This window comes from Mus caroli, chromosome 7, assembly GCF_900094665.2.
Source record: "Mus caroli chromosome 7, CAROLI_EIJ_v1.1, whole genome shotgun sequence".
Taxonomy (NCBI): Eukaryota; Metazoa; Chordata; class Mammalia; order Rodentia; family Muridae; genus Mus; species Mus caroli.
The window spans coordinates 124,650,430-124,664,631 of record NC_034576.1 but is presented as its reverse complement, the minus strand read 5'-3'; the positions used below and the strand labels follow the sequence as shown (position 1 = coordinate 124,664,631).

The 14,202-nt window shown below is 46.6% G+C and overlaps 1 protein-coding gene across 2 annotated transcripts in view; it reads right to left on the bottom strand.

Moving 5' to 3' along the window:
- Prkcb (protein kinase C beta) overlaps positions 1-14,202 on the bottom strand; it is a 335,554-nt gene that overhangs the window by 93,069 nt on the left and 228,283 nt on the right. For both annotated transcript variants that reach the window (XM_021166848.2, XM_021166849.2), the window contains exon 8: positions 4,647-4,743. In XM_021166848.2, the coding sequence (XP_021022507.1) occupies positions 4,647-4,743 (97 nt within the window). The remainder of the gene's footprint in view (positions 1-4,646; positions 4,744-14,202) is intronic.

Sequence of the window (14,202 nt, the reverse complement as noted above, 5' to 3'; positions counted from 1 at the left end):
GTGTGCTGAGCCCCTTCTGCACGCATCCAGTTATTTTTTCTTTTTTTCTCGAATAGCAGGACCCCAGAGAAGGTGGTTCTCACCAGAGACCACATGGATAGGGCCATGCAACCTTTAAGCCTCCAAAACGTGTGTGTGTGTTTATGTGTGTGTGTATGTGTGTGTGTGTGTGTGTATGTGTGTGTGTATGTGTGTATGTGTGTGTGTGTGTGTGTGTATGTGTGTGGTGTGAGGGATCCTTTCTTTTAAACTGCCTACATTCAGCCCTTGGTTACAGGAACAGTCTATTAGTTCAATATCTAGAATCTAAATAAGAAGTCTGTTCTGCCCAACATTTGCTGTTACTTTAATATTTAAATCAGATGTCAACTGTTGAAGATCAGGAGAGGTCGTATAAAAATCTAGACTTGGGGTGGTGATATGGCTCGGTAGTTGAGTACTTTCTTAACAGTGCACGAGACCCTGTGTTCTCTCCTTACGACTAAAAACAAAACTACAAAGCCAGACTCCCAGCCTCTTCTAAACAAGAGGCTTTCTCTTTAGAAGAAAGCCTGGCAACACTCAGTAGCCTGGGCTTTCTCCTTATTATCTACACGGCTCCTGAAACCATGGGGGGCTGTTCCCCTGACCCTGGGAGCCTTCTGAGGACAAGAGCCTATCACACATCTCTCTACAGATCCCAGACTTGCAGGTGCTGCCCAGGTCCTACATCAAAGAGAGGGCAATACAAAATGAAAGTCACAGCAGAAACGACCATCCACCCGTGGCTGCCTTTCATGTTTGCAATTTGGAGCCAGAGAGGCCTGTGCAGAATTGAAGCAGAAAGCATCCATTCCAAGTGGAGTGTGTCACTTTGCATTATATCCTAGAGAACCACAAAGGCTCCACGTTCTATCTCAGATGATCAGCACCTGTCCTGATTTCAGGACCCTTTGTTACCCCACCCCTCCAAGTGTACTCCTAGCTACCCCACAAGGTCAGAAGGCATGGGATGCCTAGAGAGGCTCCCACCTACGCCAGGAGGATGTGCTGAGCGTGGTTGGCTCTCAGGGAGGATCTGGCAACACCATTACCAATGTTGGACATCTGAATGCTTATGACACACCAGGAGTTTCTAGAGGCATGATGTCATTCAATCCTCATGTCATCTTTCCAGAGTGTCAGATATGTTACAGAGTTGAAAGCTCTGGGTTGCTGCCCACCTCCAATCATCTTACTAGGGGTAATACCTCCAAGAGTGAGTGAAGAGGGCTGTGGGTAAGACCCCAGCTTCCATCCCTGAACAGAGACACTCAGCAAGGAAACTCTCCTAGTTTTCTTTTATTAGGGGGTTGCGGGGAGGACAGGCAAGTCTATCTGCTTGTAGCAGCAACAGCTTGATCTGACAGTCACTCCCAGTAAGTAACAGCAGATTCACACAGCCACAGGAGCAAAACGTTGGGGAAAATCTCCCCATACTCAACATTTACAGAGATCCCTTGCCTTTGATTCCAAAACAATACAGTACTGGTCATTTAGAGACCACTGCAATGTTATACGAATTCTAAATCATCTGGATTGGTTTAACGTACATGGAAGGGGACACACACACAAACACACACACACACACACACACAGGGTGGCATTCTGTGTGTCTCCAGATTTGGATATCTGCTGGGGACAGGGCTCTGGAATCAATCTCTCACTGACATAAAGGGACACTGTCCTTACCCACCTCTTCTTTCCCTCATCTCCTGCTCCTGACAAGGCTTGTCAGGGTCCGGTTCCCGAATCAGCTACTATCTCTTGACTGACAGGTGATTTTGAGAGAGGGCCTCACTGTAGCCCAGGCTTGTTACTAACTCTATCCGGCCTTGGCCTCCCAAGTACTGGAAATATAAATGTACCTTCAGACCAGACTTTGGGTCCATATAATTTATTTCTAGAAACCTCAAACCCAGGGCCATGACTAGCCCTGGCACCCTGGACAGTTACTTCCCTTCTTGGGCCTCAGTTTCTTCTTCTGAAAGAGAACAGTTGGGAGTGGTCCCGGTGTAACTTTCAGGGGTGTGACAAGGTAGGTACACGGTATGTCATAAGTATTTTGTTCAATAAGAGAACCCTGAGCCTGCCAGGTGACTGACTCTGAACTACCCAAATCACAGGATCTTCCCCAGCCCACAGGGAAGGCCAGAGGCAGAGGACACCCTCACTGTCTTCTCATTGCACCTAGGGCATCCCACCACAGTACAATGTCACCCCGATTCTGGAACCCCCGTAGTCTGTCACTCAGCACTCGAGTTGCTCCTGATAAGAAGTTTGAAGGTAATTCTTGATTCATCCTGGGTCCTAATTGCTTATTGTGTGGGGATTACATTTCTCACGGTCAAGGTCAAGTAAAATCCCTGCTTGTGTCTGACAGTGATTTCAGTCTGTTGGAAACTCTTTTTTTTTTTTTTTTTTTTAATCAACGACTATGGTATAGCGCGATTATAACTCAGCCGTAAACAAGTATTTGCAGGCTCCTGCTAGGGATAAGGGGGCATATTTTGTCGCATGCAGATAAAACAGCCCTGTACTTCAAGCCAATTACTGTCTTAGACAAATGCTCTATTCCAATGCACATAGAGAATGTTTTCTTTGGTGTTTGGAAATGTCACCCCTGCTGCCCCAGGACAGAAGAAATTATTTTGTGAAGCTCAGGCTTCATTTCCTACAAGAGAATGCCGCCAGCCTTGTGTCTTTGTTTTGTTTTATTTTTTCCACCCATAATCATAACCGCTCCAGCCAACAGACACTGCCAGCCCAGAAAGATTTCTCTGGAAGTCTTGCCTTCCAGTTCATTCCTGAAAATATCCAATTCACAACTCCGGGTGGCGTGTGGTGGAAAGTTGCTTTTATGAAGTTATCTGGGATCAACAGACACCAAGAAAATGCAGTTCAGTGACCAAGGTCATTGTATACGTCAGTCACTGTGTCCCTGAGACAACACCTGACAGGCATGACTCAAAGGAGAAACAATGTATTTGGCTCCCAGTTTCAGAGGGATCTACCCACAGTCTCCTGGCCCTGTGCACTTGGGCAGAGCACCACAGCGGTGAGAGTGTGTGGCAGGGACAGCTGCTCACCTCGCAGTGAACAGGAACCAGAGAGAAGACAGCCTAGCTAGGGACAAGAGACCTACAAGGACCCACTACTACCAGTGCCTAATTCTTCCAGCAGATGAAGTTCTTAAAACTTCCCAAAACAGAGTTACCACTTGGGGACTAAGTGTTCAAACCCTAAGCCTGTGAGAACACTTCAGATTTGAATGGTGGCAGCGGAGGGAGGGAGGATGATTGGCAACCCCAAGGCCAATGTGTTTATTCCACTCATGTCCACAGAGACCCCACAGCATTGTTAGCGTTACCATTCTCCAGGCTGTGGGGAGGACCCATGAGTACTCAAGTACTGTGTGTCTAGTTGAGTGGGAAGCTAACATGCTTCTTGGGGTAAATGCCAAAGCCTTTCTTAAAGCCACTGCCAACCAGACCCTCTGACCTCACCGTCTTCCCCAAACTCACCTGGAATTCAACCCTTGACCTCCACACTACGTCCTCACTTCTTCCAGGTTCCTATAGCTGCTGTGCGCCATGTTTCCCACATGGAAATACTTTCAAGTCACGTGATGCACCTATGCCATTCATAGTTCTACCCACCTTTCCCCAAACTTCTCCCTTTGCAAGACTGGCAGATAACTGCCTACCTGCTACCTTACAATAGAGGATAATAGGGAACTGTGGTGGCTTGAGTAGGTTTGGCCCCTACAGACTCATGTGTTTGAATGGTTCACCCATGGGGAGTGACACTGTTAGGAGCTGTGGCTTTGTTGGAGGAAGTGCATCACTGTGGAGGACTCTGAGGTCAGATATACGCTCAAGCCCCACCCAATGAGGAAGACAGCCTCCTCCTGGCTTCCTGTGGGAGACAGGCCCCTTCTGCTGCTTAAGGATCAAGATGTGGAACTCTCTACCACTCCCACCCCCAGCACTGTGTCTGCCCACACACCAGCATGCTTCCCACCATGATGATAATGGGCTGAACCTCTGAAACTGTAAGCCAGTCCCAATCAAATATTTTCCTTTCTAAGAGTTACCTTGGTCATGGTGTCCCTTCACAGCAATGAAACCCCAACTATGACAGGGGCCCTGGTCCCAAAGACAGGAACTTATCTGAAGTAGGAAGCAACAGCAGCAGAGTCCAAGGTCACACCCAGCCCCATGGGTTGGACAAAATGATCACTTGTGAGCATCTGCCCACAGGCGCTTTTGTAGAGTCCCCCATAGTCAGTCTACTTGAGGACAGTACAGACCCGCAACGGACCCAAATTCAGAATTCATGCAAAATAAATCTTTGCTCTGTCTTCTTCTCCACTCCCATTATTACCCTCCCAGCCCAGATCAGCGTCACAGAAGCCTTGGCACAGAATGAACACTTGGGAAGAAACGACTAAGTCCGAACCAGTACAGAAGACGCCCCAAGGCACACGCTCTCGAAGTAGGAGTTTTCTTGGAGCTGGAAAAGCATGGCAAAGGCTCAGAGTCCTAAAAGGTCTGGCACCGTGGATAGGATAAAAAGATACGGTGTATCTGGTTCACATAGAAACCCATGGAAGAACAAAACCTCACCTCAAACTTCTGCCGCAGCTCTTCATTGCCCTCGCTTCCTTCAGGTGGCACGGGCACATTGAAGTATTCACCCTCTTCCTGGCTTAGTAACTTGAACCTAGGGAAAGACAAAGTGGTTGGGATCAGTCTGTGACTGTGTAACAGCATCAAGCTGAGCAGGAAGTCTACCTAAAAACCTGTGTTGCAGCCTGGGGAGATGGCTCAGGAGGGTAAAGTGCTTGTCATGAAACTCAAGTTCAAGTCCCTGCAATGCACATAAAGCTGGGCTTAGTGAGGTACCTGCATGCCTGGCCCTGCTCGGCAGAGCCCAAAATAAGGGACTCTCCAGATACAACTCAGCATTGAACAACACACTCTGCCTCAAACAGGGTGGACTGTGAGGACCTCAGCATGCAACCTGTGGCAGCCATGCACCAGCCTGGCACACACACACAGCTCTGCGAGCTACATCACTCACAGAGTATCTCTCTCCTGAGTCATGCTAGCCGGCCTCCCTGCTCTCTTCCCCTCTGACCAACCCCCCAGGTCCTCTCCCTTCCACACACAACCACAGACCTCACAGTGCCATTTTTCTCCGCAGAGGCTGTTGGGGCTTACAGTGTTCCTGTGGGTATGCTATCAAGCCCTGGCATGGCACGGTGCTTTGCTTAGCTCCCACCTCACTCCTTACTCCTTTGGAGAACCTTGGATGCAAAGTCCATCTGAGCCTCTGTATTTTTTTCTACATGCTGGAATAAAAGTCCTTTCTGCATAGAGCTGAAAGGCCGTGTGCGTGCGAAACAAATGCAGCACCAGGCAGTGTGCAGATCCTTAGTAAGCACCACCAGCGTTGTCATCATGAACAGCACGGGTGGACTGGTAATGTGCATGGGAGCTTTCCTTTATTTTTGACCGCTAGGATATTGACCACAGGTAATAAAATAAAATGAGGAGGGAAAGGGGACATGCAAAGGTGAGGGCAAGGCTCCCAAACTCTTCCTCCCTGACAGTTCTCCCTAAAACTCAGCAGTGTGTGATGGATTCACATGGAATCTTAAGCTCAATTTTTCTCTCAACTCACACATCTTCTTAAGCGGTGTCCGCATGAAGGGATAGATGAAGCCGAGGCAGCAACATAAGCCTCTGAGCCTCACACTGCATGCTCAGTTCGCTCCCACAAAGTTCTAAAAGATACACAACTAAGAAGGTGTGTGCACATCTGAGGGAGTTCGGGGAGGCTGGCTGCACAAGTCTGCACATTATTTTGACTTAATGTTTATCATGAAAATAATTGGGGTTTTAAAAACAATAATAAGTTCACATTTAAAGTCCATTGTCTGGCTTGAAGGTTCAAGTTAGCATATATGAAGATCTAGATTTTACCTGCTGGCACAGAAAATGAAACAAGAGGGTAGAGTGGGAGAGAGAGAGAGAGAGAGAGAGAGAGAGAGAGAGAGAGAGAGAGAGAGAGAGANGAGAGAGAGAGAGAGAGAGAGAGAGAGAGAGAGAGAGAGAGAGATATTTTGAATCAATTCCTTTAAGATAAATCCAGTCACTTTCCTTGAGTAAAAATGGCTGTTAAAATGGAAGATGGAACTAGGGAGGTAGCCCAGTGATGTGCTTCTTATGTAAGCATGAAAACCTGAGCTGGGGCTCTCTAATCCCAGCCCTGGATTAGAACAGGAGGATCTCAGGGATTCTTAGCTAACTGGTGAGCTCAAGGTTCAAAGAGAGACTCTGTCTCAAAACACAAGGTAGAGAGCGGTTGAGGAAGACATCCAACACCAACCTCTGGTTTCTACATGTGCACACACACACACACACACACACACACAGGCACACGCTCACAGCTGGCTCTTCTTCATGCTTGCACTGTGATGCTCAGCTTAAGCACACGAGACCAACCAACAGAGGTGCAGGTGCTCCCACAGTCTAGCACAAGGCTTTCCCTCTCTAGATAGAACCAGCAAAAAGAGAGAGTGTCACAGCATCTTAGGCACCTACTCCCAGGACCTTCCCTGCACAGTACTAAGAAGAGAAGTAGACACGTCAGTACAACCCACACTCTTGACTATGAGCATCCAAAGTCATGCTGGGTCTCACACTTCAGAAAATACAGTTCACCAGCTTTCATAGGTAGTGGAAACGCCAGCCACCGACAAGCCTGGATCAGATGAGCAAGGTGTACATAAGAGTCCCATGCCTTCCATTCAGGAGGCTGGGGGAGGGGCCAGCTACTGGAGCTGGCGTGCAGGGAGGACAGACCCAGACTATATGCACTTCTGCTGACCCCAGGAAAGGACAGTGTACCCTAGAAGAAAAGAACAGGGACTCTACCCAGTTTAACAATGGACACAGAACTTTACAGTGTGTAAAGGAGACTGCCTCTCCCTCAGGAGGGACTCTTGCCTGTGTAGCCATCTCTACCTGAGGTCCCCTACAGGGCACAGGATATCTGGTATGCATGAGATTACAAAAGGCTCCTGGCTCTCTTATCTGGATCTGAGGGATTAGGAAAGGGACACAGGTCACCTCTGTGCTCATCCTTCTAGAAGGAGAGATAAAGGTGGCAGGACACACGGAAACCCAGCCATCCAATACAAGAAACATGGACGCCGTAGATCAGACAACCCAGGAGAGCAGCTGCAGGAGGAAAATCCTGTAAAATGTCTAGTTCATATTTCCAGTGAGAGTCAAGAGAGCCGGAAAAGGGAACAATCTGAAATTAGGAAAGATTGTTTCAGAAGAAAACGCCAATCACTGAATTTCAAAATCTACTGGAGACAATGAACACAGGGTGGGTAATTCAGACAATTAGGGAATTAGAGAATGGGGCGGGGCAATGTCTCTGCCCACTGCCTTGATATTTATCGTATTAGGTTAGAGTTACACAGACACTCTCTGCACACTAAGACAAATACATATGAAGGAAAGTGGCATTTTACATGAATGGGAGGATTTCATGACATACATGTCGGGGAAACATGCATGCCCTCAGTATTGGGAGTTCTTTTTCTCTGCAGGGCTGGAGACCAAACCCAGACCATTTTGTTTGCTAGGCAAGTGCTCTAACTGAACGACATCCTCTCTAAACAGATCTTAGGAATCAATAAGAAAAATAGAACCCCCCATAAATATAAACAAATAGCAATCTGCAAATGGCTTAGCAGAATTGGAACTACAGAATGTGTACAGTCCTTGAGTTGAGTGTTTGACATATACATTACTAAGAGTTGACATGTAAGGATGAAATAATACTGACACACACTCATCAGATGGAGAAGTTTTTTTAAAAACTACAGGATGTGTTAGCAAACATTTTATTGACACACACATTCTCAGAGACATTAATTTCAGTCTTGAGGATTTATTAGGACATAATTAAAAGTGTATGCACATCAGAGTTGAGCTGCCAGTTTATTGTTGTGAGTTTTTTTTTATAGATATGTATTCCCTGTCTTAGAATAAATGACTGACTGATGGAGGCAGCTCTACAAAATGGGTCACATGAAGCTATAAGAAATGATGTCTGGAGCTGGCTGGTGGTGGTGGTGGATACCTTCAACCTCAGCTCTTAGAAGGCAGAGACTGACAGATCTCTGTGAGTTCAAGGCCAGCCTGGTCTATAGAGCTAGTTCCAAGACAAGCTAAGGCCACACAAAGAAGGGCTGTCTTAAAATAAACAAACAAAACAAAAACAAGAAGGAAGGAAGGAAGGGAGGAAGGAAGGAAGGAAGGAAAGGAGGGAGGGAGAGAGGAAGGAAGGAAGAAAGAAAGAACAAACAAAGAAACAAAGAAGAAATGATCTTTGATAGCAGCTCAGATAGCTCAAGGGACAAAGAATTTGCCTGTCAATCAAGAGGATGGGGTTAGGAGCCCTAGGACCTACATAAAGCTGAACCCTGCATCTGTAACCCTATCTTCCTAGAAACTCGGAGGTCACCTAACTTGGTGTACCCAGCAATGAACCCGAGTCTGTCTCAGACAAACTGAAAAATGATGACCAACACCAGAAATTGACCTCTGACCTCCATTACCACACGCATGCTATAGTACACAAGCACCGCTCCCCCTCCCCAGAGTGAATATTCACGAAAATGAACATGCATGTGCGCATGCATAAACACTACACCCATACACACATGCTTTAAAAAATGATGTAGCCAACGTTATTGAGTGATGGGAACAGGTTCATAACATGTGAGACTTTATTTTTATGTTATGAGGAGTATCGACAGAGAAGGAACAAGGAGCAGAATGGCTGTCCTCAACATCCTCCCTCAGAACACACCACAGTCCTCCTCCTTGCTGACCTAACCCTCGCTTCACAAGCTGCTTCATGATGGATGCCCGCAGTTCACCAGGCACAGGCTTGCCTTGGGGCCTTGGAGTTAGCTGCTTTCTCCCTAGATAGCAGCAGGACCCAAGCTCTCCTCCCTTTACCTCCCTGCTAAATGTCACCTTGCAAGTAAATTCTTTCCTGAGAAAGGACCTGAAATCTACATGCCAACCCTGCTTCCAGCGCTCCCCAGGCAGCATTTATTTATCCGTATGGAACATGTCATGGTCCCCCCACTCCCAACATAAAATTGTTATTTCTTTTTCTCTACCTAGAGAGAAATCTCCCTGAGGGTAAAGATTTGTATCTGTTTTGTTCTCTTATGCCTCTTGAGCACAGAGGGTTCTCCTGCTGTGGATTTCCATGGAAAGAAGGGTAAGTGGCTGTATGAATGTCATCAATGAGGTTGCAGGGGACAAAACATCAACTGTGACAAAGATGACGTCATGTCAGTAAGGGAGAAACATCAACTATGACAAAGATGACGTCATGTCGGTATAATAGACCCAGAGGAGTTACACAGAAAATGATATTGCTACACTCATGGAAGGAAAAAATAAAACACCACCAGAAAAGAAAATAAAACGTATCTGACATTTTGACTGAGAGAGCCAGGACGAGTGTTATGTACTTAGCTTAAGCAAACAAAATGAAAATATAAAGGCATACAAGGTTCACAAGCCATGAGGATGTGCACTTCATCGATGCTGAAATGAACATCCTACAGACAATAGACACACTTTTTATTCAAATGCCTATAGAATAGTCAGGAGCATTGAATGTAGACTACGTTTACTTGGAAGAAAGGGAAATAAGACGAACTACAAGGGGCTGGAAATGTGACTCCGTAGTTAAGATCACTGGCTGCCCTGGCAGAGGATCTGGGTTCAACTCCCGGCACCCACATTGGCTGCACACAACCCTCAGTAACTCCAGTTCTAGGGAATCAGAAGCCCTCTTCTGACCTTTACAGAGATCAGGGATGCATGTAGTACACATCCATGCCTGTAGGCCAAGCCTTCATACACATAATAAAGTAAAGAGATTTCACTTTGTAAAGAAGGAAAAGGAGCTGCATCGCCTGCCTAAGCCATTTTATTGCAACTTGATACAGGAACAAACACTTAAAAACTTAATTTACTTCTCTCTCTCTCCCTCCCGCCCCCTCTCTCTCTCTGTCTCTCTCTCTGTGTGTGTGTGTGTGTGTGTGTGTGTGTGTGTGTGTGAGTGTATGTATGTATGTATGTATGCGTACCATGTTTATACTGGTGTCCAAGAAAGCAAGAAGAGGTTATTGGATCTTCCGAGGAAACAATTACAGGTGACTGTAAGTCATCTGATGTGGGTTCTGGGAACCTAACTCTGTAAGAGCAGCAAGTGCTCTTAACTGCTGAGCCATCCTCCCAGCTCTGTGAGCAAATATCTAAAAAAAAATGCAAAGCTAATTCTCAAGGTTAAAGAGTGTGCCTACATGTATTTCATAAGAATGGAAATGAAGACCACATTTCCCGGATGGACCCAGAAAGAGCAACAGAACTCAGGATGTGACACATCAAAAACTTAGAGAAATTGCCTATTCCCACAATAGCGTTCGTTATTCTTAAAGACCTGGGTAAGGTACGAAGAGAAAAACAAATAGCAAAATACTCAAGTGGAGTTCAAAGACAAATGCAAAATAAACAGACAGAGAGAAGAAAACAGACATAGAACTGAGACATAGTCCCAGAGCAGATCCTTTAGAGAAAACAAACCAAACAAGTAATACAGATGAATCTCCAGCATAAATAGACACAATTAGACACACAGGGAGGGTTTGGCAGAAGGTGCAGAGCTGGCAGCAGAGAGGCAGATGAGTGGCCGGGGGCAGGGGCTGCACATCTGGAGACTTCTACAGCTGCCTCTGCGGGTTCTGCCACATGGTTTTAAGTCACAGTCAAGCATCCCCAGACGACCAGGACACACTCTGTGGACTTCCTTGTGATGTGGGCATCATAGAATGTACTAACCCAAATCTCAGGGGCAGAGCCCCTTGCATCCCTGAGCTCTGGGTCTAGCCTACTGCTCCCCGAGGCAAGTCTGTACAGCGTGTTCCTGTAACTGAATGCCTGAGGCACCTGCTGTACAACAGTATTGGCCAGAGGATTTTTTTTCCAGCTCTGTTACTGACATCATATAACAGGTAACTGTATAACGCAGCAGGAAGGCTGGAGGAACACTGTTAACATCGGGAGACAGAACTGAGTTTGCAAGGTGGCATGTGACTTATTTAATACCAGAGAGTGTTAAAAGACTCTCTGGAAGCCTGGGAAGATAGCTCAGTCAGTAAAGTGCTTGCTGCCCAAGCGTAAGGCACCTGAGTTTAGACCCACAGCATCCACATAAAGCAACCTGGGTGTGGCACCATAGGCCTGTAAGCTTAGTGCTGGGAAGCAGAGACAGACGGTACATTGGGACTCTCCTGGCTAGGCTAGCTGAACCACTAGGTTCAGTGTGCCTTAAAAAAATTATTACTAGTAATTCTACTTTTACAGACACACACACACACACACACAGAGAGAGAGAGAGAGAGAGAGAGAATCTCCCATGTAGCTCATGTTGACCTTGAACTCATTTTATAGCTCAAGGCGACCTTGAACTTCTGACTCACCCTGCCTCTACCTTCCCAGTGCTGGGATTGCAGGCCTATATCTATCACATATAGTATGCGTGGCATTAGAAGGAACCAGGCACTTGTGCATGCTAAGCAATTCATCTGATTACCATATCCAGGTCTCTTATGTCTTTTCATTCTCTCTCTCTTTGCTTGGGTTAAATGCTTAGCTCTTGTTAAATTTCTCCCAGGAAAACTGTTTCAGTCAACAACTGTTTTAAGCAAACAATTGTCTTTTTTGTTTCTGTCATTTAAAATTGTTAGAGTAGAGCAGGCAGGCGGTAGCTACCCAGGCAGAAGGCTATCCTGTGTGCTGGGCTAAATGCTCATAAAACAAAACTAGAGATGCAGAAAAAAAACAGCTTTATTTCTGAAAGAGGACTTAAGCTCCTCTTGCACGGCCTGGGAAAGAAAGGAGTGGGGGAGTTAGAAGGAGGGTAGTTCCCTGGGTGGTCCTGCTTTCATAGACTGTGACATCATAGCAGCAGTGCAAGGGGTGGGGGGTGGGTACCAGGGATAGAGCTACCATCTCTCCACGAAGTCCCAGAAGCACTGAGGGGGGAAAACAAACAAACAAACAAACAAACAAACAAACAAACAAAATCCCAAACAAACAGGGTCAGCTGTGACCTGGGGCTGAATGCATTGTACCATGTGGGAAGGAGACACACTGAGGAAGAAAATCAGGAACCTGAGGTACAAGCAGGAAACCAGTAAGACGACTCAAGTGGAGGTGGGCCAGACTTGCTCTCGGGGTGTGGGGTGCTCTGCAGGAGGGAAGCCCGGAAGGCACCACCAGCAAAAGGAGCTGTGGCCTCTGTGAGATCATGAACGGTCTGGGCAAGTCTAAGGACGGTTTTCACCAAAGAAGCAGTACCTATGATCCCTGCACTTGTGTGCTCAGCCCAGGGCCTGGCATCTAGTCGGAACCAAACCAGTCAGTAGTAACTATTCTTATTACAGTTCTTACCACTACGCTCTCTCCTGCCTCACTTCTACTTAGCAGTGATCACGGACTTGCAGAGAAAGGACACCCTGTCTGTGTGTCCAGGAAGACAGAAACAAGGCAGGGGAAAGTATCCAAAACTGATGGAAAAGGATGACTGGGCTTTTCATAGCATACTAGTGCTTCCTTCCTCCTTAAGCATCTCCTTCCTCCCATTGTGTCACTCTGGGTAATTTAGTCACAGTGTGCAGGTGGCTTCTGTTCTGCAAAGATGTGAGTTAAGGAAAAGTGAGTTAAGGCCATCTTTTGATTCAGACTGGAAGATGACAGCGCCTCAAGACTGGGCTTCCATTGCTCATATACATGTGTATGCATGTGCATGCGTGCGTGCGTGCGTGTATGGGTGTGTGTGTGTGTGTGTGTGTGTGTGTGTGTGTGTGTGTATGTGATTTAATGTAGACATGCTATTGAAAACCAATTTCCTAGACATCCGTCTATCAAATCTTCCCATGGAGTCAGCCGCTGGCCCCCAGTAGTGAGCTGAGGGCAGCCCTGACTTCTGATTATTATTTTACAGTATGGTGAGGGTTTTTTTTTGGGGGGAGGGTGTTTTGAGGCAGGGTTTCTCTGTGTACTCCTGTCTGTCCTGGAATTCTCTTTGTAGACCAGGCTGGCCTCGAACTCACAGAGATTCGCCTGCCTCTGCCTCCCAAGTGCTGGGATTAAAGGCGTGTGCCACCAGCACCCGGCTAAGTATGGTATTTTTAAGCAGTTCAGAATTGTGCTTTATTTAATACCAACCCCTGACACACTCCTCTCCATGTCATCTCTCTCATTACATGGTCATTGACTTGTTCTTTGAGTCATTTCTTGTTCAAGGTTTATCTCTGCTCCCTCCTGAACTCCATAAAAACACACCTGCCATCTTTCCTGTGCACCCCCTAGGGACTAGAACGTTCTGTCCATTTGAGTAAGAACCCGAGGTAAATCATTCCGGGGCAGGGACTAGGGAGCTCTAAGGTGGACAATGGGGATGCGCTGGCTGGATGATGCATTCTTTTTCTTGAGAAGTCAGTCCGATTTGTCTTTTCTTTCACTTGGAACTGAAGAAGTCCCAAGTGAGACAATTTAGAGAGGAGATCATTTATTTTTAAGAACTAAGAACGGCTCCAATCACCTCTTTCCCCAAAGGGACGGCTCGGAAGCCAGGTTAGACCATTGATCTTACTCTTCCATTCAGGAGACTGTAAAGTGGTCCCCCGCGGGGCTGACCCACTCCCTGTTGGAAATATTGGATGAGGATGCTTTGTTCTGGTATTAGAATCAAGCAAAGAAAAAACTCCAGAAGAAATAAAACATTGTTGGTGACTGTGGGCAGGTTTGGGAGGCACTGTCAACAAGGGCACACCTCCTAAAGGAGTCAAGATTGGGCAATGGGTGGCTTAGATCTGTCGGGTAAATCCTAAGATGGCTTTAGTGCCATGAAGCTGTGTGCCCTAAGACAGAAGTGGTAAACTAGGGTAAGAACTGCAGCCAAGATGGAATCATGTCTTGCTTGATATTCAGTTATTCACAGTTACAGCTTGTCTGGTCCTGTGTGTGTGTGTGTGTGTGTGTGTGTGTGTGTGTGTGTGTGTGTGTG